General features: G+C 36.7%; 1 protein-coding gene and 1 long non-coding RNA gene across 2 annotated transcripts in view; one reads left to right on the top strand and one right to left on the bottom strand.

Annotated features, from left to right (window-relative positions):
* Window positions 1–14,598, bottom strand: part of Gbe1 (1,4-alpha-glucan branching enzyme 1) — a 267,265-nt gene extending 252,667 nt beyond the window's left edge. The window contains exon 1 of the mRNA XM_078044433.1: window positions 14,169–14,598. Coding sequence (XP_077900559.1) covers window positions 14,169–14,320 — 152 coding nt within the window. The 5' untranslated portion in view covers window positions 14,321–14,598. The remainder of the gene's footprint in view (window positions 1–14,168) is intronic.
* LOC144376456 (uncharacterized) lies at window positions 14,046–19,341 on the top strand. Its single transcript, XR_013436959.1, has 2 exons — window positions 14,046–14,200; window positions 19,058–19,341. It is a non-coding gene; the product is annotated as an uncharacterized LOC144376456 (long non-coding RNA).
* The last annotated feature ends 6,294 nt before the right edge of the window (window positions 19,342–25,635 follow it).

The following is a 25,635-nucleotide window of genomic DNA, read 5'->3' as shown; positions in this document are numbered from 1 at the left end:
AAAACCAAACTACAGCTTCTATGATAGCTACCACAGGAAACTGTATAAACTGATGCATCAATGAATATAACTCAACAAGTAATGCTCAATCAAGGACTTGATTTACTTTGGGAGGAAATGGACATATTGATAGACTCCTCCGATTTGAACTGCCTGCAGAACTTGCCTGGACTATATATCAGTTGCATGCATTGTGAACTATCGTCTGGTGCAGCGAATTGTGGTACTGCTGGCATATTTTTGCTGATGGTGTCACCAGTGATGCAATTTCCTTGCCAGCGCACCCCATGTTAATTGTGGTAATGCTGGCATCTTTGCTGATGGTGTCACCAGTGATGCAATTTTTCCAAAGGAGCCTTCAATTGGCTTGGTGTCGTGGCATTTCTGTATCTTCCTCCCTTCTACTAGTGATGGTCTAAAATTTGGGGGCCAACAGAGGTGAGGCAAGAACCTCACCCCCCCACTGGCACCAAGGTTAAATTTGGGGGCCAACAGAGGTGAGGCAAGAACCTCACCCCCCCACTGGTGCTTAGGCCTATCCACAAGCATGGCTGAATGCTGGACCGGTAGTCAGCGACGGGTTGATCTGATTGCAGTGGATTCAACCTAAGACAGGAAATTGACGTGTAAAGGTCAGTTCTCCCATGACGGGTAAGAACCACATGTTGAATTGGACAACCTACCAGGCACGGTCCTAAGCCACATTGCTTGTTGTTTAATTAATCAGAAAGGGGGAGATGCTGAGGGCCATTACCAAGTAGGAATGATGCATCGAAATTTCCTTGCCAAGCGTACCCCATGCTGCTTAGAGGACATTTGATGGGACATTGCATGCATGCTTTAATGAGGTGACCTTGCTCAAGGACCTAGGCAGATCCGGGTTTAGAGCTGATCAGGTTTGAGGAAGTAACCGGCTCCTTGAGTTTAAGGCGTTGCCAGTTTAAGATAATGGGTTTTAGGGAAGTTGGAAGTTGAAGATTATTGCTGGGATTAGGGTGTTCCTGCTGCTTGTTCCCGTTGAGTTCTCGTGAGATTAAAATGGGATTTGGAGATAGCCTCTTGAGTAGGTGGTTTGTGCGGGAGACGGGAGAACGTGTTTGCCCCTGGACCTGTGTGGAGGCAGTGTGAGAGCGGGAATAAAGAATTGCTGTTTGAACCTACAAAGCTGTGAGTGCCTCGTGATTCTGGTGCCAAGCCGAGACATTGGCCTTGGCAGCTAATATTCTATTTTGTGTGTGTGTGTGTGTGTGTGTGTGTGTATGTATACACACACCATATTTTCTTTATCCATCTACTGAAGGGCACCAAGGTTGTTTCTACAGCTTAGCTATTGTGAACTGAGCTGCTAAGTTTTGATCTAAAGTCTCAGATCATGTGATCCATGCTTGGCTACTAACAAATATCTATCAAATGGCATCACCTGGAAGTCTTCTGAAAAAAATACAGAATCTCAGACCCCAATGCACTAGCATGATGTAGATATAAATCATAACAAATTACTGTGATGATGGTAATGATTATCATAATCCATTATTTGTAGAGTTGGTAGAAATCACTTTTTGATCCTGAGTGCCTCATATTCATCACAGTGAGCTATAATTGTAGATATCCTCAAAAGCTCCACTTTTCCCTTCTATCCAAAGGCAGACAGATATAAGCTTACCTATTTTATTCATAAGTTTTTTCCCCGACTGTCAAATAAATGTACTCACAACTTTCAAATTTCAATGTCTGACAAAGTTCTATTTGGAAATCAATATGCTCTGATTTCTCATGTATCCAATAGCACAATGAACCTGATTAAACATCAAAGTAAATATTAAGATTAAAGAAAACCAAAGTCTAATTTCAGTTACCTAAAAAGAAACTAATTGGGGAAAATATTGACATTTCCTTAGTTAAGAATTAACAAGTCCATTCCTACAAATGAAAGAACCACATAAAATTTTAGAAGATCTACTTGTCTTTAAGTAAACAGAAAGTGAATGAAACTTGCATTTTGAAAAAAAAATAATTTTTTATAATATAGAACAGAGTATCTGAGAGTGTCAAATGAAAACATTCTAAGTAGATGACATAAATTTTAATCAAATTTTAATTATAACTTGAAGTCTATAAAAATTCATATTAAGAATTGTTTGGAATAAAAATCAATAAATCAATATTGTGCCATAATAGGAAATAGAAAAAATTTAAAGCTGTAAAGAAAAAGACATGAGGTATCTACCAAGATTATTATGTATTTCAAAAATTTTCCCCTGCTTCTTAAAGTTTTGCAGCTCCCTTAATGTAATAACCAAAAGTTAAAATAAGACATTATAAATAAGAAAACTGACAGATTATTTCATTCCTATGCTTTCAGAAATCTACATCACACATAAGAATTGTCAGTTTATATATTTCAACGAGACCTAAAATATACTAAAGACTAGTGTGTTTTTATTTAGGTGGCTTCCCAATGAAAGCTGTCAGTTCATAATCTTTGAAGAGAATCACACACATAGGCAGTAAAATAAAAGTGAAACCTCAAAAGTTATACAAAAATTAAGTAAAAATGGAACACAATATGAAACAAAAACAAATTTACAAGAAAACATTAGGGAAAAAAATCTTCCAATCCTAGAGTCAGGCAAAGGGCTTTGAGACATGGCAACAAATACATAATCCACCCAAGAAGAGAATTTAAAAATTGGACTTCAATAAAATTAAAAACAATTGCTTTTATGAAAGAACTTGTTTAGATGATGGACAAGCTAAGTCTAGGAGTAAATATCTGCAAAGGACTTAGAATATATAAAGAATTCTTAAAACAAAGAAAAATGAATCCAGTTGGAGAATTGGTGAAAGACACACACATTTCACACACACACACACACACACAAAATAAAAGGTATAAAGATGGCAAATAACATGTTAAAACAATTTTCAGCATAGTTATAAGAAAAATGCATTTAAAAGCCATGATGACATATCACTACACACCTATTAGAATAGCTAAAATAAAGAAAAAAAAGACAGTGATTATAGGATGTGCTGGCAGGGATACAGATAAACTGGGTCATTTATACATTGCTTGTGGTATACAATATAGTACAGATACTGTAGAAAATAGTTGACAATTTCTTATAACACTAAATATACAGTTACCACTTAAGCCAGCCATTATTTTCTGGGCATTTATTTTAGAGATGTAAGATCTGCACATAAATATTCATATCTAAGTTTTACTGTAATATTCCCCAAAAAACAAAATCTAGAAACGATCTAAATTTCCTTTAACAGGTAAATTAACAAACTAAATAGATGGTACATTCATCAACAGAATACTGCTGTGACAGAAAGGAACATACTATTGCTATGTGTAACTAGTACAGACCTCAAGGACATTATGCTGAAAGAGAGAACAAAGTCAATCTCAAAAGCTTATATATGATTTAATGTATATAATACCTGTAAGATGAAAAAATTAGAGAGATGGAAACCAAGATAGCAGTTATCAAAGTTAGGGACTGGAGTAGAGTGATAGTATGAAGAGTGGTGACTGTTATTGTCACAAGCCATCCATGGGCTGTGTGTGGACTTTGTTGTGCATTGTAGAATAGTGAAGAAGTAAGTCTGGCTTTGGGAACTTCCTGTGGCACCCCCACAAGGATAGATCCTGTGATGCAGGTGAACTTCCCCCTCAAGTTCTGCCAAAGATCCCACACAGCACCTGGGATGGATCTGACCTGCCAAGGTGCCAATCAATGTCCTAACTGCAAGACATCACAAAGCAAGATTCCGCCCTTGAAACCCTATCCCTGCCTTTGATGTACCTCCTTAAATAAACCACAGGGCCATCTTTCCTTTATCTAGTTCCAGCACCCATATGGACTAGATCTATCAAGGGCTCTGCTTTATGTAAATATATTTCTGACTATTTGTGTTTTGCTCTTCACTAATTAATTTAGACATTAAATTTCCAGGTGGCTTACACCCTCCTTAGCAGGAAGAAGAACCCCCAAATGAGATGCTGACCATCACCCCCATTAAGTTATGTTAACATATACATTGAATAAAACTATAAAGAAGTGTTGACACTTCAGTAAAAACTGAAGATAGCTGAATGAGCTCTGTAAATTGTACAAATGTCAATTTCCTGATTTTGATACCACACTACAGTTATGCAAGGTATTACCACAGGGGCAAGTTTAAGGAAAGGTACAAGAGCCTTCTCTGTATTCGTTTTGCAACTCCTTATGATTCTATAATTATTTCAAAATGATACTGTTTTTAAACACAATTTGCAATTCTCAAAACAATCTCCACCATATTTTTAAATGGTCTCTGACTAAAAAGCACTTTAAACCTGCTGCAATCAACCCTCAATTTTGATACACTTGTATTTCTATGCATACATTTCTGCCTATGTGTTATATTTGTGATTAGAGCTTTGCTTAATAGTGGATACATAGTGTATTATTTTTAATAAAAGTCATGTTGAAGAAGTAAAGCAAAAAGAGGCCTGCTAGTTGCACTACATGCATCTCACTTTTAAGTACAACTTAAACACACAAAACAAAACTGCCAACTGAAAAGGTCAAGAGGATAGAAGAGGAGTCAGGCATAAACAAAAAACAAATATGCAAACAAAAGTACCAAGAATTTTTGAATACAGAAAGATAAGAGCTCAGAGAGAAAAAATAAAATCCAAACCTTTAACTCATTCGTGAAACATCAGAATTCTGGAATAATAACCAGTCCTCCTCATAGAAGAGTTAAAATAATTAAAAAGCAACAGTAACTCAGACATTACTCATAATCTCTAAATAGTAATATGGAATGATAATGCATGCTAGACCCCTTACCTCTTAGAAAAAAAAACTAATATAATTCCAGACACAACATTAATCTTCTGACATCAAAAATAAATGATGCTTTTGGTAGTTGGACCATGTTGAACATGTTAATTGTGGCTATGCAAGATTCTGGGAGATCTTTCCATCTTCTAAGGTCTTTTCCAATTTCTTTCTTTAGTGTTCTGTAGTTTTCATTGTAGAAGTCTTTCACCTCTTTTGTTAGTTTGATTCCCAAGTATTTTATTTTATTTTTTTAGGCTATTGTGAATGGGGTAGTTTCTTAATTTCTCTTTCAGTGGATTTATCACTGATGTATAAAAATGCCTTTGATTTATGGGTGTTGATTTTACATCCTTCTACTTTGCTGAATTCATTTACTAGTTCTAGAAGTTTTCTGGTGGAACTTTTAGGATCTTCTAGATATAGAATCATAACATCAACAAATACTGCCAACTTGAATTCTTCTTTTACTATGTGTATCCCTTTAATTTCTTTCATCTGTCTAATTGCTCTGGCCAGTGTTTCAAGAACTATATCAAATAGAAGTGATGAAAGAGGGCATCCCTGTCATGTTCCAGTTTTTAAAGGAATGCCTTCAATTTTTCTCCATTTAGAACAATGTTGACCTTGGGCTTAGCAAAGATAGCTTTTACAAAAGATATGTTCCTATTATCCCTAGTTTTTCTAGTGTTTTGAACATAAAAGGATGTTGTATTTTGTCAAATGCAAAAACAAATAAATTAAACTTGCTCTTATAAAAAAAAAATTAAGTATTTATTTTGTCAACTGTTAAAAGGGTTTACTAATATGTATAAATAGGTGGAGTAAAATATATGAGTTATTGGCACACAGTAGGTACTCAATAGACATTAATTTTCTAGTCAAATATAATTAACTGTGAAATCACTGAATAATTTCAATATTTGGAACTAGTCAAATGTGAAGTCTTTATGTATAAAATATAAATACATTTTCTTCAAAGGAAAAAAAAACCCACGAATGATATTCTTTTACAAATTGCCCTTAGTCCTACTGTCAAAGACAAAACCCAACTTGCCTATAATGATAATCCTTTATTTGTATGAAAAGTTTGTGGTGGGCATATTCTGAAGAATGACAGTTCTAACTGCAACTACATATACATCTTGGGCTTTAAAAAGAAATCATAGAAATATATAAATAACGTTAAAGTCTCAAAAGCTTGCATGTAGATAACAAAACACAGTTTATGTCTTAAAGTCTAAGCGTAAATTGACATCTTTAATTTAGTTCTCTTTTTCTTGGTAATTCCACAAAGATTCTATTCTCCAAATAACTTCAATGCTGTTTTTCATAAGTCCAAGATAGATGGAAAAATAATTAGAAATTAACAAATTGATTTCTTGTCAAAATATTAAGATTAGGCAATCTAAGAAATTTAAAAAAAGAAAAGAAAAAAAAAGAAGACAATGGAGCCTCCCAAGACATGGTGCCAAGTAATCAGAGATCAGATCAACTCATTTTGGGACAGCACAGTGAAAAAGCTCTGTAAATCCCTGAAGAAAGGAATATTAAAAAAAAAAAAAAAAAATCAGATCTAGCAAAGCAAAAGCAATGACTTAGGGGTTAGTGATATTAAGTAATATGGCTGTGGACCTCTCCCTGAAAAAGTGGAAGTACCTGGACTCTACTCAGAAAAATCTGTACATACATGTGATGTTGAAGGTCTATTACCTAGTCTTGCTGGAACTTTTCATCTTTAGACAAATGAGGCCTCCTCTTAAAAGCAAAGAGTCCTGCAAAAGGAAATACTCTTAGGAAGATATGTTTGAGCCATGGTAATGCAGGCTCACTTTCAGTTACAGATGACAATGGGACACTTCTGGTTAATAATCTGTAATCAGAAAGAACTAGATATTGTTATGAGAAATTAACATGCTTGGAACACTCTAGTAAATTCACAAATGTTCCTGCTAGGAACATGGATCTGGTGTCAACCTGTGTTCAGTTATCCTCTTGTCTTAAGAATAGAGACTGCATGCTAAGGATAATAGAGCAGAAGAATAAAGATGTATGGATCCATGCTACAGCCCAATCCACTTACTTTTACTTTATTCAAAAAGTTAACAACACAAACTTTTCTTTCTATAATTCAGTTTGCAAGATTTTCTGTTGAGAGTATGTTAGAATCTAAATGTAAAAGTGATGTTATTGAGGTTTTTTTAACAACATGCATATGGGTATTATGCACCTATTCATAACTAAATATAACCTGTGGATAGGAACTTATTATTTATGAATATGAAAATAAATTAGGTATACTGAGTAACATTGACACAAATTGCTAATTCTTATTTGTTGAATATTTATAAAACTTAAAATTTACCTATGCAAGAAGTACACATACAGATGTGGATTCTAAATATCATACTTTGTATTGTAGAACTAGTGAATCTCCTCAAAGATTATGTCTCATTTTACTTGATGGTTCAATAATCAATGGTTCAATAGATCTATTAAAATAATATGAATATTTCATTACTTTTCTGTATGCTTCTTATGCCAAAAATCAAATCCATGGAAAATAAATCATCAAATATCAAAAGAAGAAAAGACAGATTTCATTTTTTCTTATTAGTATGTCATATGTCACAAGTTCACACCGTACTGAAATAATTCGTTCATGTTCAAACTTTTAACTTGATATTATATATTTTTTCTTCTTCCACATTAAGTTTTATTTTCAAAGTTATTCCTGCTATTAGTAAACCCAGTATGACCATTCTTCTAACCATACAGAGTTCAGGAGAAAGAAAATCCCTACAGCTGTTTGATGCTCAAGAATATGAACACTTAGCAGTCAGATGAAAGAAGAGAAAAGACAGAAAAGGAAGATCAAGAGAAAGTGATTTTGAATTTCTGCAGGCTAGCATTTACCTCTCTCAATAAAAGAGCTTTGTGCTCATTATATCCCAGGACTCATCTTGCCTTCAACTTATAGTAAACTGGCAATTGCCTTATCATTTCCTATCCAAATTAAGGATCAAAGTTTAAACATATTATTTTCCTTCTCTATTAGATCATGATTAAAACTACCATCCACCTTAACTCATTCATACAATCATTTCTACAGCAAAAAGAAGGAACCCCCTGAAGTAAGGACATGGTTAACCAACAAAACAGAGTTGTGAGGATTTGTAGTCATAGTATTTAGAAGATGTTTGATTTCAGTATATAGCATTAAAGAAAATAAAATCATCTGAAGAGTAAATTCTAGTAAATATTCAAACTGAAAAGTTAATAGTACTTATCATCAAATTATTATTTACTGAGCATCTTTACAAGTAGCTATAGTTTTCAAGATACGCTAGAAAGTTCTGTCCATCTTTTACCAAGGGAAAAAATGAAGTTCACAGAGGTTGATTAATTTACCCTTGAACTCAAAGCTATTTGACAGTTATGAAAGCCAAAATTCAATCCTTGTCTTTCTGTTATACTTTGTAACATAAGCATTCAGCAATATTTTTCTTCATTGTATATGTGATAAAACTAAATTTAGAGCCTAAGTAATTCTAATCATTTAAATATGAAAAAAATTAGTTTTACAGGTTAGTCATCATAACAAACAATGTTAAGTAATCTGCAATGAAAACGTATAATAAATCAATGAATGTAAGTTGTACAATAACATGAGTTTAATGTGGAATTTTCCTTTTGTCACATTTCCCCTAAACACAAAACTGAATGGGGCTCTTTTTTGGTATTAAACACAAAAGAACTCTGGATTAAAAACAGTGGTGAACATATACTGATGAGCAGACATTACCACAAGAAGAGAATCTATTCTTAAGTTAAAAAAAAAAAAATAAGCTGACTTTAGAAAAAAAGGTATGTGGTAGCAGCAATTCTTTAAGAAAACACTTTCATGTTTTTCTTTAATACCTATAATGCACAATTACAAATAACAACAGCATGAGACACTGATCAGTCTAAAACTGTAGCACATTTCACAGGACTGTATTATCATCTCACTGACTAACTAGGACCCAGCATGGTGAAAGCTAAAAAGAATCCTCTAAGAAGTTATCACTTGAAGAGTTACTTCTTGGGGGGACTAGGGTTGTGGCTCAGAGGTAGAGCCCTTACCTAGCATCCTAGCATGTGCAAGGTGCTGGGTTCGATCCTCAGCACCACCTAAAAATAAATAAATAAAGGTATTATATCCAACTACAAATATATATATATATATATATTTTTTTTTTTTTTTAAAGAGTCTCTTCTCCACAGAAGTGACAGTGGCACAGAAGGCCAGAGCTAAAACTAAATCAGAATGTTCCATAAAGTCATTTTAAGGCCCTTTGAAAATGAGAAGAGGTACAGCCTTTTGACCACTGCTGCAGAGAATCCAGGAATGACTCTGGAATTAGTACAGAATTCAGCTGCTAAGGGCAACAGAAGAGCACATCACATAGGTCTCATAATATTCAGATTCTTCCTTGTTTTCTTAAATCACAGACATTTGACCTTCTTCAGAGCCTACAACCTAGCCTGGTGCTAAGCTATCATTTAAAACTTCTATGCAGTGAGAACCAATTAATATAATTGCTGACACACCAAATCCAAATTACTTTCCAATTCTAATTAAATACCAATGTAAAAAATATTCTTATTTCCAACTAAGTACAGAGCCTCACTATAACTGTAACACTTAACACACTTGAGTTCACAAAACCTCTTTTCCCCATTTTAAACCTTATGGATAGAGAGAAGTCAAGGAAGGCATACAACATATCTGCAAGCCATGTCCAGAAGCATGTATAGGAACTTAGCATGGGATAGAAGCAATGAATGCATCAAGCAGAGATCACAGTATCTACAAAAGCAAGACTATCTAGACCCAAGGCAAGACTAAATCTGTGGCATCCAGAAAAGCGACAATATATTGGCACAACCTGATATTTTTCACACATTCATTAAAGATGTATTTTATAGGGCAAATTATTTTATATTAATATAAAAAAAACACAGAAAAAGGTTCATTTATTAATTCACTCCTAAGCTGAGACACAGTCACTGTATCAATAAAGACCAGAAAATTTCTTTAATTCTTGTTTTGTCTTGATATTTATTCAGTAATTTTTTTTAGACCTCTCCCAACTTCTTGGGAGAAATACATAAGAAATTAAAATTGGCAATATTCAAGGATAAAGGATTATATATAGAAAATGTATATCACATGTCTGATTTATTTTAGTGATATTTTAGTGCACCTTACAGTATGTCCCCCAACTCACCTCTGGTTAGATAGTACAGAACAAGAGGGAAGATGCAAAGATGAAGCTGAAAAAGTCCACAAAGAATCTAGAAAATAGACCCTTTGGAAGTCATGAGAAGGAATATGGACTGTACCAAAAGGGAAATGAAGAACTGAAAGGATTTAAGCAAAAGAACATCAGGCTCAGATTTACCTATTTCCAAGTTCATTCTAATTACTGTTTTTGAGTAAAGATGAGTGGAGTGAGTAGGGCAGGGTAAAGATTCAAAAACAAAGTAATAGCTATAAGGCTGTTTTTTTAAACCAGGCTAGATATGGTAGCTACTTCAAACAGGATAACAGTAAGAATGAAGAATAGTATATATTTGAATGAGGAGCTACAACAGAAGAGACTCAAATGGAGAGAGAGAAGTAATTAAGAAGATGTCTTCATGTTCAGGCTTGATCAATTGGTAATTGAGGATACCATGCACTGACAGAGGGTATAAAGGGCCAAACACGTTTGGAATGAAAAACTTTAAGTTCAATTTTATACATATTGAGCGTTGTACTTTCAGGACATTGAAATAAAGGTGTTTATTAATATTCCTGAGATTAGGAGAAAGATCTGAAATGAAAACAGATGGAGGGTATCCTCAGAAAATGGAATCCACAGGATAGTAAAAATTTCTAGGTTAAATATATTAAGCAGAAATACTCAAAAAACCTAGGGAAGAGCCCTGAGCATCTCACACTAAATGGTCTGAAAAAAGCTGAGGAGAAACCTCAATGATAATGGAAGAAAAGGAAAACCATGGCTTCAAGGAACCACAAAGTGATACACATGTACAATGCTTAAAAAAAAAAAAAAAAAGAGAGAGAGGTATCCATTAAACTATCAAGAAGTTGTTTGTGAACTTGTTGGGGAAGCTTTTAGTAAAAATTAATCCCAGCTGAAGCACTTACAAGCCATGTGAATTCATGCCAGGCACCTGATCAAATCTCATTTTCTTCACCTGTGAAAGAAAAAAATGCCTAACCTGACTACCTCGTGGTTTTGTTATGAGCATGAAATATAATATGTATGGAAGTCCTATATAAAATTTAAACAGAACATATAAATTAGCATTATTTCAATCATATTGTTCTGAATAATGTTCTCCAAAATTGGTCCTTTGTTCCACCCGCATGGCAAGCTGACCTGCACCAGTCAATGTAATTTACCAACAGAAAGGCAAAAGCTTTAAGAAAAAAAATGCATAGTTCAACCTATTCTCTATTTCCTGCCACTACCCATTGTAGAAGCATGTTTCAAAACAAACCTTTCATAAGCCTAGGTCCTTATCTACTGTGACAACAGCCCTTTGGCTTACTCATGATGGCATATAATATGGGGACAATTAAATGTTGTTTTAAAGCACTAGGATTTTGAAAGTATGACAACAAAAAACTGCAGCATAAACTGCAGGTTAAAAAGCAAATGCAAAAGAGCTAAGTGGAAATGTCATATTAAGTAGCCAATCCATGAGACAATCATGGAGGTACTAATCATGTAGTAATTTTATTTTATAGCACAGAGTAACTCACTAATCCTCCACATTTCAGAATTCTTAACATAGAGAAGGTGAAAAGAGCAACAAACAGATCCAACCCAATTTCAAATGAGGAAATGCTGGCTGCACAAGGATGATGGTCCATCAATGAGAAGAAATTGCTCACCTCTTCACCATTCTTATATATTGTTGTTTGTACCTCAATTTTTCTTTGCTCCTTAGTAAGCATACTTTGGACTTAAATGGTCAATTGGTAGTATATCTGTGTTAAGCCAAGAACACACTGCCTAAGTGGGTTACAGGAATGAAGAGGAAATATAACAAATTTAGTCTATTTGTATACTGCTACTACAAAATACCTGAAACTTGATAATTTATTAAAAAACACAAATTTATTTTCTCACAGTTCTGGAGACTGGAACATGTAAGAACAAGAGATCAGCAGGTTCTGCTGTCAGGGAAGTAGTGTTCTCTGCTTCCAAGAAGGCACCTTGAAGCTGCACCCTCCAAAGGAAAGGAATGCTGTGGCCTTACATGATTGAAGGGCAAAAGGAGGAAAAGCTGGAGGAAGGCTTTTTTTTTTTTTAAGGGCCTTAATCCCATTCATAAGGGAGGAGTCCTTATATCCTCATCACATACTAATAAAAGTCCCACCGCTTTTACATCACATTGGCAACACTGAATTTTGGAAGGGACACATTCTAACAGATCAATAAGTAGAACAATCAGTCTTTGAAGGAGGAATTTTCTTATTCTTCCACTATTAACAATTTAAAGTTACCAATGCCAAATTGCTACTTGCTATGCCTAAATGGAACATGTTTGCTAGAAAATGGCAATTACTCAACCTAAAACAAAAGCAGAATCCAGGTCAGAGTGAGGCTTAGAAGGACCCATTGGACCAGTTCTTTTTACCAAGAACCCTTATTTATTTTGGCCTTTGTCCTCCTCATTAGATTTAACAAACCATGAGAGATGATTATAATTACTTCAATCCCAAAGGAGTTTCATGAAAGAAACCCTTGACAAAAGAAGTTTGTTCCTGACCATTTAAAATGGGAGGACAGAGAAGAAAAACATTCCCCATGTTTTCTTTTAGGGGGAAAAAAAATTCTGCCAATGCTGGGGATTAAACCCAGGGCCTTGGGCATGCCAAAACAACACTCTATCAATGAACTATACCCTCAGACCCTAGAATGTCTTAAGGAACAATTTATAAAACAGAGTCTACATTTTTTAATCACTTTCTTTTACCTTTTTTTCTTTTTAACTATTTGTAAATTGAAACCAGTCTTCAACTCTAAAGATTATGTGCACTCTTTGAGAGCCTATACTGCATATTCTGAAAGCAATTTCAGGGGACTGCTCCCCATTGCTTTTATATAAAGGCATAATCATCTGATGAGTTCAACAGCTCAACAAGGCTACTTTCAAGGGGGCTTATTCATGACGATATAAAAACTCCAGAATGAGATGTGTACAACTTCAGTCTCCTTACAATCTCTAGAGTAGCTTTTTGCTCATGAGTTTCTGTGATTAGACTTAACTCAGGTAATATGGTGACGATGCTAAGACTCTGTGCTTGTTAAAACTCACAATCAACCCATTTTGATTACTGTCAATGCTGCTTCATGTCACCAACTTGCTAGATGTTTCCTATGACTTAAATTACTTGTGTATATGCTGTTGCAAGTTTTCATCTTGCAGTGGCTCTGCTTAAAGAGCAGAAACCACTAAAAAATAATAGGCTTACCTCACGAAGGAACGTAACTACTATTCTAATTTTACAAAGGAGACCTTTTTGAATTTGGCTGATTAGAATTACTAAATTCTACTTATTTGTGGGAAACCAATGAAATAGGATAAGCATGACGCTATATTAAAGCATCCTGAATGGACCCCAAGAAGTCTGGCGGCAGTGTGAAGCATGACGAGTGTGCTGTACAATCACTATCCAAGAGTTAAAAAGTGATCGAGATAGGCTTGATCTTCCCTAAGAAGTGGAATAGTAACGGGAAAATCTATAGTATCTTTCTTTGAAAAATCCTCTGGGAGATAAAATCCCAATATTTGCTATGAAGTGAACTAGAAGGTTTTAAATACGCAATTACACAAATCGCGAGTCGGGTCCGCACCCGTTCGGAGGAACAAGCGAGCGGTTAACAAAGTGACGAAACCCGCAGCACAGGCGGAAAGGAGCGCTGGAAGCCAAACACGTCCGCTATGGCGCAAGCAGCTGACTGGAAAGGGGGGAGACGAGTCAAGTTCCTTTGGAGCTTCAGCATCCACTCCCAGGGTCAGGACGGTCACGCACAACTTGGGGAAACCACTAAATGCCACAGCCAGAGCGTACAGGATACCACGCCCACCAAGCTTCCTGCCTGTGGAGGACGTGCGGAGACCGCGGGAGGGAGGGGCGGGGAGCGGCGAAGACTGGAGCGAGGCCGGGCAGCACGCGCACGCATGCGCGCACGGGAAGGGTGGCGGCGGCTGGAACGCCGAGCCAGATCCCGGAAGGCGGGCTGCGGGTGGGTGGCGTGTTACCTGCGCTGGAAGTCCTCGGCGAAGGGTTTCAGGTACGGGTCAACCTCCAGGAGTCGGGCCAATTCAGGCACGTCCGCTAAGGCGGCAGCCAACGCCGCTTCGGAGCCCTTGGCCGGAGCCGCGGGAGTTGCCGAACCCGCAGGAGCCGCCATCTTCCGCCGAGGCCCGAGTAGCCGAGGCCCGAGAGGGTCGAGTGGGGCCTGCGCGAGAGCGCGAGCTCAAGCCGAGAGAAAGGCTACGAGGGCGGAGCTGAAGGCGAGCCTAGGCGAGCAGCAGCGGCCCGGGGGCCCTTTATAGCTGCAGAGTGCGGCCGCCGGCCCGTTCTCCCCCCGCCAACGGGGAGGAGCAGGGCCCGAGCAGGTGGTCTCTGGATGCACGCCCCGAGCGGATAGGAGGTGCCCAGGCTCTCCGCCCACTCACGCGGCTCGCACCTGGAGCCTGCGAGGGCTTACCCTTTTCTCCCCAATCTCTTCTTCGCTGGCTAAGGCCACCCCAGAAGGCGGGTCACGCGCCGACTTGGCTCAGCCTTGTCCTTCCTTACCCCTACCCAATTTGGGGTTCCGGAGCAGGCCCTTTGCTTTTTTTCTTTGAGCAGCACAACTGAGTGTTCCCTTCAACTGGATACTGTGTATATGGTTTTCTTTAAAGAGACCTTCCTTCTCTAATTTCTCAGAATTTCTTGTTGAGGCAGAACAACAAAAATTTGTTTGCTGTTTCAAACAAATCAGCTCAATTCACGGGGAGAGGAACAGTCAAGTGGAGATAGGACTGTCCAAAGTTTGTCATGTATCCTGAATTTAACCAAGAGAGTGTATTTTAGAACCCCCCTCATAATTTGGTGTTCCGAGGCTGTTGTCTGAAACCATGACAAGAACTTTTCCCATTCCCCATGGTCCAAAATAGAAAAAGGCATTTGTCTTTGATAATAGATGTACAGGATTTGCAGTGATTAAGTTTTGATGAGGTATGACGTGGAGAATTCCACTCTTGACAAAAATAACAATGATAAAGCAAGAAATCTCTCTTTTGGCTTAAGTTTGGAAGTGGAAAGTTCCTTCTGTTTTTTTCCTTTCCTATTAAGTGACTGACTTTTGGTTCAGTGATGCTTTTTTAGGAATACAAAATTGGATACCAGAAGGATAGGACCTAGCAACTCGAAGTTTTACCTGAAAACTGGACAGGCTTGAAAATTTCTCAGCCAATGCAAATTCTAGCCTTAGGCTTCAAGTTTTGAAATATCTAAAATGAGTTTTTGTGAAGATTAATAAAGTCTTGAAAAATACAGGTAGTAACAGAGGACCTAAATGTGAATGATTGGAGGGCTTGGACAACTTTAAAGCATATCTTTTTTTTTTTCCATACAGAGGAAAAAGAATATGCAAACGTTTGTAAAATACAAAACACACAAAGTTTGTAAACTGCAAACTTAACGCCCCTTAACAAGGCTTGCATAATCTTAAACAACTATCTCCAAAACAACCTAAAATCTCTTATCCTTTCTGCCATCCTGACTACCTTTCTAGATCTTTTCTCATTGTTCCCCAGCTTCCCTATGGTGTGGTCACACTGACTTTTCTGGAACTCACTGAACTCTGCAGCCTCTGAGATCATTTACTTGCTATTTTTTCTGTTGTGAAATCTCTTGCCTGAGCTCTGTGGCTAGTCCTTCCCAATATTCATTCAGGTCAAATAACAAATGTCAGTTTATCACTGAGAGTCTTCATTCTGTTGTCTAAATAGATTCCACAAAATCCTTTATTTCAACTCATTCTCTTCTGTACAACTGTTTACAAAATTTATGTGTTTTTTATTTATTAATCTACTTTAGAAGATGAGCTCCACAAGAGCAAAAATCTAGTCTATTTTGTTCTCCATTCAGTACAGTTTTTGAAGAGTGCCAGTCACCTACTCAGGTGTAGCTAAGCAGTGAACACAAGTCCTAGTTGAAATTCTGATGGTGTATGGAACACCAGCATTAATATTGAGCAAACATTTCTAGTTTAAGCCTGATGCTCAAGGAAGACTATTCAGAACTGAATTTAAACTGAAATGTAGTGACAAGAAGGAAGTAGCCATAAAAGGAAGAGCATTTGGGGCAAAAAAAAAAAAAATGCATAATAAGGAAATTGAGTTGATTTAATCAGAAAGAAATGAAGAAAGGAAAAGAAGGAAAGAAAAAACTAGTCACCTGATATATAGTAAGAAGAGTGAGTATCAGGAATTTAACAAGAGATATATACACATTTGATCCTATTGGCCCTAAATTTATTGGAGGGTTTTGAGCAGGAAATGGATAAGATCTGATTTATATCCTTTTAATATTCTCTATAAGACAAATGGATTATAATGATAGAAGAATGGAAATAGAAAATTAGGAGGCTACTATAATACCTAAAGGAAAAGATGATGGCTTGGTCTAGGGTAGTAGAGAAAAAGATGGAAAAAGAGTTTGAGCTGGGCAGGATGGCACATGCCTGTAATCCCAGTACCTTGGGAGGTTGAGGCAAGAGGATAGAGAATTCAAAGCCAGCCTCAGCAACTCAGCAAAGTTCTATGCAACTTCATCAGATCCTAGCTCTAAATAAAACATTAAAAAGAGTTATGGCTGGGGCTCAGTAGTAAAGTGCCCCAGGGTTCAATCCCTTGTGGTGAGGGGGCGGGGGGGGGGGAGAGCTTCAATGTATGATATGATGAATGCCTAAACTATTGTGTAGTCATTTATCGTTTGTATTAGTTTCCTAAGGGTGGAGCAATAAAGTACCACCAATGTATCCTTTCATTTTAGTTCTGGAAGATAAAAGTATGAAGTCATGGTGTCAGTTTGTCAGGTTTGGTTCCTTCTGGGTACCCTAAAGGAGAATTGTTCTATGCTTTCCCAGCTTGTGATATAATGTCCTGTAGTCTTTGGTACACAGTTGCATCAGTGCAGTATCTGCTTCCATCGTCACGTGGCATTCTCCCTGTATCCCCATCTTTGCATATGGTGTTCATTAAAGTTTGTATCTGCAAAGTCTCCCAAGGCCCAAGTTTGGCCCTCAACATGGAACTATTGGGAAGTGGTGGTCACTTTAAGATGTGAGGCCTAATTGGAAGTCTGGGTCATTGGGAGCATGCCCTTGAAAAGTATAGTAGAATCCCAGCACCAGCTTTATCTCTTTTGTTCCCTGACAATTAGGTGAGTTGTTTAGTTCCACCACATGTTCCTGCCAAAATGTGCAGACTCACCACAGTCCTAAAAACAACAGGGCCAATTGATAATGGACTTAAATCTTGAAAACTGAAACCAAAACAAACATTTTCTCTTTATGAGAAGATTATGTGAGATATTTATTATAGTGGCAGCTGCCTAACATAGTGTCCTTTTTATAAGGTCACTGACTGCATTAGATTGGAGAGCTGCTTTATTCCAATATGACCTCATCTTATAATTACATTCAGTGATCCTTAATTTCAAAAGATTAGGGTTGCAGTATATCTGAGGTAACTGCTGCTTTTTGATATGTTTCATGTTACTCAGAAGTTCTGTTGGTTCTATTTATGTGTTCTCACTAGTCAGGAATATTTTGTCGGTTTTTGTTTCCTGGTAATTTACATTATAAAATTAAACGTTATTGATACCCTCTATAACACATATAAACCTTAAAAACTTTGTGCCAAGTCAAAGAGGCCAGTCATACAAAAACCACAAATTATATGATAATATTTATATGAAATATGCAGAATATTCAAGTCTGTAGAAACAGAAGGTAAGAGTATTGGCTTCCTAGGGCTGAAAAAAAAATGAAGAGTAGCTGCTAATGGATATGAGGCTTCTTCTTGTGCTAATGAAAAATTTCAAAACTATGGTTATGGTTGTTCAGTTTTATGAATATACTAATTATACTGAGTTGTACACTTTGTATGAATTGTCTGATATATGAATTAAATTTCAATAAAGCTATTTTAAAATGCCAAAAAAAAGAGTTTTAGAACATATGATAATATTGGATATTCTTTTTTAAAGTAGATGTTTCCCCAGTTGAACATTATTCAGAAAAATAAAGGAAAATAAAAGGACTAAGAACAAAGTCTGGACAAGTGAAAAGGGAAGTAATTTCTAAAAACAAAGAGTGGTCATGAATGAAAAATTGGCATCTGAAAACACAAAGGAGAAAAAGAATGTGATCAGTAATAGCACTCATGTCTTTAATAATGTCATTGAAATTGCGCCAAGTCCCATGGTTTCATCATTAACCTCATGTTTGTCTTCACATGGTCCTGAAATGGCTACCATAGATCTAAGCATCTTTCTCTAACAAGGCCATATAAAAAGGAAAGAAAAATGAAGGTGTATCCCATGTGTGATTACCAAGAGGAAAACTTTGCATATGTTGATCACACACCCCTTTTATCTCTTTAGCCACCACTAGATTAGATGCCTATCACAAAACCATTGGCATAAAAGAATATATCTATCATAGTTTAAGCTTTACTAAACTTCAACTAATTGTGATTCACTGTTTAAATTGTGCTCCCCATTAGCAAATTATATTCAACATATTATTAAAATGGTGATTTTATTCACATGGAAGAAAAATTATGGTTAATCAACAAACTGTTACATCTCCCTTACTATTCCTCCTAAATCCAACTACCCATGAAACTTACCAGTGCCAGGGCTGGGGTTGTGGCTTAGTGGCAGAGCACTTGCCTAGCACGTGTGAGGCACTGGATTTGATTCTCAGCACCACATACAAATAAATAAATAAAATTAAGATCCATCGACAACTAAAATAAATGTGTATGTATTTATATAAAGAAATATATATATTTATTTCTTTATACATATATACACATAAAACTTGCCAGTGCCATTAACTAACAAGTGATTTTGCCATTTTGTATAACAGAAACCCTTCCTGAAATCAACACCATAAATATGGAGACTCTACAGATTTCTCCTATCTCAAACCAAGAAGGCAATTTAGAGCATACACTGAAGACGGAGCCTTTTCCTTTTTACAAAGTTGCAAACTTCTCTTCATCTATGAGTCCTTAGGAATATGTGCACCCAGAGAAAGCATCTTTTTCTTGATCCATACAGGAACATTGTATGAAAATACTAGCCCTTCCCTCAGTTTGTCCACCCACACTACTACCCCCATCAATAATACTCTTCATTGTTCATTTCTAAGTTCTTGAAATAGTTTCTGTTTTATGCACTGTGGACTATGTAGTGGATGTGTGAAGACATGGTGAGATAGGAGAAAAAAATAAAACACAAATAGATTCCTGATTAATAGGGAAAGCACAGATGAGACTGGACATCAAACACCTGAAATAGTGGTACATGTCCCAATCATTAGTTTATGTTTGGCATTGCTTAATAATCTTGAGTGTAAGGTCAAAGAGTAAATATTTGAATGAAGCTAAGATTGGATAGGGTAAGTAGAGGTCAGCAAGGCTGAGAACTTCTGGTATTAGGATATCAAAGTTGCTTATTAGCCATGTAATTCAGTTAATAAGGAAATAGAGCTTTTAAATCATGATATCCATAATGCACATTCATATTTCACTGTACTTTTATTTATAGTTATTTAGTGATTCTGCATATGGAATACTTAAACATGGAAGACACATGAGGGATGGATTTTATTTTTTAATATCAAATACTTAACATGTAAAAGCAAATATTTATGTGCTTACCATATATGTGACATTATGTTAAAGTATTATGATGATGGTATATGGAAAGACTTTTGATATGATCCATTAAGGTATTTATAGTATTAGACTATAAATTAAAACTTTAACAATGACAGCTCCAAATGGTACAGAGTTGTATTAAAATTTTAAGTAATTATATTTTAAAATCCTGTTATTTCTCTCCCTCTTCTTTTCCCCCACCCCATTAATATCATCTTATTTGAAGAAGTAATTAGATATTTATTCCTTTAAATTCCTCCATGGAAAGAACTAAAAATGGATGAAGCAGTGATTGCACGATTTTATAAACTTACCAAAAATTGCTGAATTATACATTTAAGACAGGTGAATTTTATGGGGTGGAAATTATACCATATAAAATGATTTCTTAAATTTCTCCAAAAAATATAATGCAGGATTTAATTGTTATGCTTTAGATGCAGGATATTCCCTAAAAATCTCACGTGGTAGGCAGTACGGCAATATTCAGAAGTGAAAATATTGAATTATGAGAGCTTTAACCTCATAAGAGGATTAATATATTTGATGGATTAATAATTTGAATGCACTACTAGTAGTAACTGTAGGCTGGTAGACATGGCTACAGGAGATATTTCAATGGGGTCTTTTCCTTAGGGATTTGTCTCCCTGACGCTCATTCTGTCTGCTTGCTGGCTGCCATGAGCTGAGCAGATTTCCTCCACAACACCTTTCAGCAATGATATTCTACCTCACCTTAGGTCCAGAGCAGTAGAGTTGTTCAACCATGGACTGAATCTCTGAAACCCTGAGCCCAAAATAAACTTTTCCTTCTATAAGTTGTTCTTGCCAGTTATTTTACTCACAGTGACAGAAAATTGACACAACCATTAAAAAGTAGACAGCTATTGATTCCCCAGCTTCCAAAATGGCATCCACTTTTTTCTGTATTAAATTCAACAGAGGCAGGGGCTTGATATTCTTCCCCTTCAGTACCTGCCAAGCTTCTCAGAGTATGCTGGGAAAAGAGAAGTTCTTTATGTCTTGAAACCTGTTCAACCCTTCTAACCTTTCTACTTAGATGACCATTGGTGAGTGTTCAAGTGATGGGAATTTTGCCACCTGGAAATCAGTGTGAGGCAAACAACGTTTTCCTGAGATGGTACTGAACAGTTTTTAAAGGACAATGATTTTCAATTACTTCTGTCATAAGTTACAGGAGAACCAGTGACCTACTCATGAATGAATCCTCTGAGTAACTGGTTGTCTCCCTTAGAATGGAAACAATTTCACTGAGTCTCAAACCTGTCCAAGCAAAATGACAATTTTTATTTCACTCAAAGTTACAGGCTTTCTTTATGCCTTTATGTTAGCTCTGATGATTATTTTATATCTGAAATTTCCAGTTATCCTAGATTGTTCCTAGAATTTTTTATAGAAGCTTTTAGGCACAAAAATCTTATAATAGATTGGATAACTGAGTTTGTCAATAGAGTTTTTCCAAAAGAAGACTGCAATGATTATTCAGAATTATAGTTGATAATATACAGTACTTTCTACAGTATAGGTAGTATTTAACGTGTGTGTGTGTGTGTGTGTGTGTGTGTGTGTGTGTGTGTGTGTAAGATTCTTAATAACTAAGAGAAAGTTACACAGAGTGGGAGAACAGTGTATAAGGTATAGATTTAGTGGGAGTCAGGATTTTAACCCAGGAAAACCCTTTGCTGAGTCCATGATCTTAAGAATTATTTTATATTTATTCAAAAAGATGAATATGAAGGATAATATAGAGGTGTGTGTTTTTATTATTTTTACTTGTTCTACTTAGTTGTACATGATAGCAGAGTGCATTTCAATTCATTGTACACAAATGGAGTGCAACATTTCAATTCTCTGCTTGTACATGGTGTAGAGATGCACAATTCGTGCAATCATACATGTACCTAGGGTAATGATGTCTAATTCCACCATCTTGCCTACCCGCAAATCCCTCCCGCTCTCCCTTTGCCCAATCCAAAGTTCCGCCATTCTTCCCATGTCCCCCCATGATAAATTAGCATCCACTAATCAGAGCAAACATTTGGCCTTTAGTTTTTTGGGATTGGCTTACTTCAGTTAGCATAATATTCCCCAACTCCATCCATTTGCCTGAAAATGCCATATTTTATTCTCTTTTAATGCTGTAATATTCCATTGTATGTATATTCCACAGTTTCTTTTTATCCATTCATCTATTGATGGGCATCCATGTTGGTTCCACAGTTTAGTTATTGTGAATTCAGCTGCTATAAATATAAACATTGGTGTGACTATGTCATTATTGTATACCAATTTTAAAGAACCTGGAAATAGGGTCAAGGAAAGTTTGGGGAAATTGCCACATAAAATTTTAATTAAGAAACCCACAGACTATAGCCTTATGTAATGTACTTGAATGAGATGAAAACATCTCCAACTGTCATCACCTATTTTAGTCACTTGAGTGGTCATCCTCCAAAATATGTCTGTGTGTCCATTCCAGAACTATGGGTATTACCTTATTTCTAATAAAGATTTAATTAAGTTAATGATCTTAAGATAAGACTGTCATCTTTGATTGTTTGGGTTGGTGGTAAATCAATGGCAGTTGCCCTATAGAGAGGCATTCTGAGGGGACAAAAGGGGAGACCGCACTGTGACCATGAAGTCAGTGATTGGAGTAATGCAGCTACAAGTCAACAAATCTCTACAGGCATCAGAAGCTGTAAGATACAAAGAATAGAGTCTCCCCTAGTGCCTGACAGGAAGTGTAGCCCTGACAACATTTGATTTTATTTGAGCCTCCAGACTGAAATAATACATTTTTGTTGTTCTAAGCCATTTAATTTGTGGCAGTTTATTTTGACAGCCTCAGTAAACTAACACATCAATTCACAGCAGTCCATTTTAAATGAGTTCAAAATGATTTCAAGTTTGTCACTAGAAAGGTACCAGCTCAAGGCAACTTACTAATTTAGAAAGGAGAAGGCAGAGTTGCCTTATTTTGGCTATATCTAATAAAAGTCTAGGCAGGTGACTACTATAGTTTGGATTTTGAATGTTCCTGAAAGACCATATGTTGAAGGTGTTATTGTCATCCTCTGGCACTAGTAGGAGGTGATAGAACCTTTGGGAGGTAGGGCCTAATAGAAGGAATTTAAGTCACTGTAGTTATGCCCTTAAGGGAATACTGATTTCAGCCCCTCACTTTTCTCCCTTTGTTTTTATTTTCTTCCCAGTCACCATGAAGTTTACAGACATCCTCTGTCACACATTCCCACCATAATGTACTGTGCCATTTGAGGCCCAAAGTGATAAGAGTTAAGCAACCATGGACTGAAAGCATGAACCCATATGAATCATTCCTCCTTCAGTTAATTATTTCAGATGTTTGTTACAGTGACAGAAAACTAACACGGTAGGCTTCCCTGACTCTTACTTAACCACAATTGGTGGATTTGATGCAGTACTCCAATTACCCAACTCAAAGAACAAGTAACCCTGATAATATTGAGGTAAATTGTAATATGAGGGCTTAAAATAGACTACTGCTACTTTGAAAAACAAACAACAGTCATCTTCAAAATGAAACTTTGTAACATTATATTTCTGAAGTTCTAATAATCTATGCTGTATATTTTGCTCCAGAGAATCAAAAACTACATTATTAGTGTGGGGCATGGTAGTGCACACATGTAATCCCAGCTGCTCATGAGGCTAACACAGGAAGATTTCAAGTTCAAGACAACGTTGGCACTTTAGCAAGACCCTGTCCTGAAATAAAAATTTAAAAGTGCTGAGAGCCACAGCCGAGTCTGTATGGCTCCTGGGCATTTTGCCAACAGTATTGATTGACAGGCGAGGCATTAATATCCGCCTCTGCCGCTACTTTTGAGTTCTCGTGCTATTTTGGACTTCTTGCGCTATTTTGGAGTTCTCATGGGGATTTCCGGGGATTCCCGGGAGTTCCCATTGGTTGGCAAAGTGCAGGAGGAGGGATTTCCCGGGGAGCTATTTCCGGCTGGGGGTTCCTGCAGGAGCTGCGTGGCTTTCGGGAGGATTCCCCAGGAGCGTGTGTGAGGTTTTTTCTTGCAGTTCAAAAATAAAGTTTGTTCCTGCTTCAGTGGCTCGTGATTTGTGCCCAGCCAGACTGCGGCAAAAAAGGACTAGGGATATAATTCAGTGGTAAAGCAATCCTGGGCTTGATCCCCAAAACCCCTTCAAAAATTTTTACATTACTAATATGGTTTAGATATGAGGTGTCCCATCAAAGTTTGTGTGTTAATGCAGGATTGTTCAGAGATGAAATGATTGCACTGTGAGAGATATAACCTAGTAAGTCCTTCTTTGTTTGAATAGACAACTGGGTGCTATAGGCAGATGGGGCTTGACTGGAGAATGTGGGTCATCCATCAGGGCCTTATCTTCCAGACAGCCTCTTCCCCTTTCACTCCCTGCTTCCTGGCCACCATGAACAAAAGAATAATGTTTCTCTACCACACCCTTCAGCAGTTGAGTCCTGTTCCATCCTGGGCCCAGAGAAATGGAGTTGACCTATGACAGACTGAAACTCTGAAACCATGAGCCAAAATAAACTTTTCTTTCTCTAAGTTGTTCTTCTTGGGTTACTTTGGTCAGCAACAGAAAACTAACAGTGGAAAAAGAAATGTCCCAAGTTAACTTTGGAAAGCAGTGTTATTCCTGGATACCTAAGGCTAAAAGATAAATAAATAAATAAAATAAAAATAAACAAATTCCATGCTTTAATTAGCAGATATATTTTTCACAGTATTATGGGCTAGGAATTCTAAACTTATTCTGCCTGTATATTTTGGCTGAACAAACAAATGAATAAACTGTAGATAATCTGCAACAGGTTTCTTACTGTCAGAGATAAAAGTTACAAATAAGCAATGAGAAAATAGACAAAACCCCATGTTGCTGAATTGGAATCAGTGATAATCATATAAACACACACAAATAGAAAAATTTTTATGTGTCTATGTATATTTTACTTCTGTCTTCTGAAATTGTTTAGTAAGCATACCCATCTCCCAGCATACCATTCCCCAGTCAACAAAAGCAGCTGATTCTTGGATTTGGTACGGAAAATGCAAGATAGGCCAGGAATTTTTTTTTTTAATGTATTGAAGCATGTCAAACACATACAGATGCCATCGCAAAAGAATCCCCAATAGTTAAAACAGAAATCATTTGAGCAACAAAATAACACTAGTATTGCATTATAACCCAAAGAACATTCACAAGTACATCCCTAATATAAAGGATTGTTAAATGCATAGATGGGGGGAAAAAAAGAAAAAGTCTTGCTTACAGAAACATTCCAAATAATTTATATAGAGCCTCTAGCATGCAGGAAGTAAAAATTATTTCACTTGAATGTGGGCTGGACTTGGTCACAAAGTTCCAACTAATGGACTATGGAAAGAGAAAGCCAGTGTTTTTTATGAAGAAACCTGTCAGACTTCACCTTAACCAAGTGATCAAGGTTAACACCAACTGCCAATGTCTCGGCTTGGCACAGAATCACGAGCCACCACACACCTTGTAGATTCAAACAGCAATTCTTTATTCCCAAACTCACACCAAACACATTCTCCAATCTCCAATATGCCGCCGCCCCAAATCACCTACTCCACGAGGCTTTTTTCCAAATCCCCCTTTTTTCTCAGGAGAACTCAAAGAGAACTCAGGCAGCAGAAACGCCCTAATCCCCGTAGCAATAATCTTAAACCTGGAACTTCCCTAAAACCACATTGTCTTA

Source organism: Ictidomys tridecemlineatus, chromosome 3, assembly GCF_052094955.1.
Source record: "Ictidomys tridecemlineatus isolate mIctTri1 chromosome 3, mIctTri1.hap1, whole genome shotgun sequence".
NCBI lineage: Eukaryota > Metazoa > Chordata > Mammalia > Rodentia > Sciuridae > Ictidomys > Ictidomys tridecemlineatus.
The sequence above is the reverse complement of the archived record's forward strand: the minus strand, read 5'-3'. Positions and strand labels throughout refer to the sequence as shown.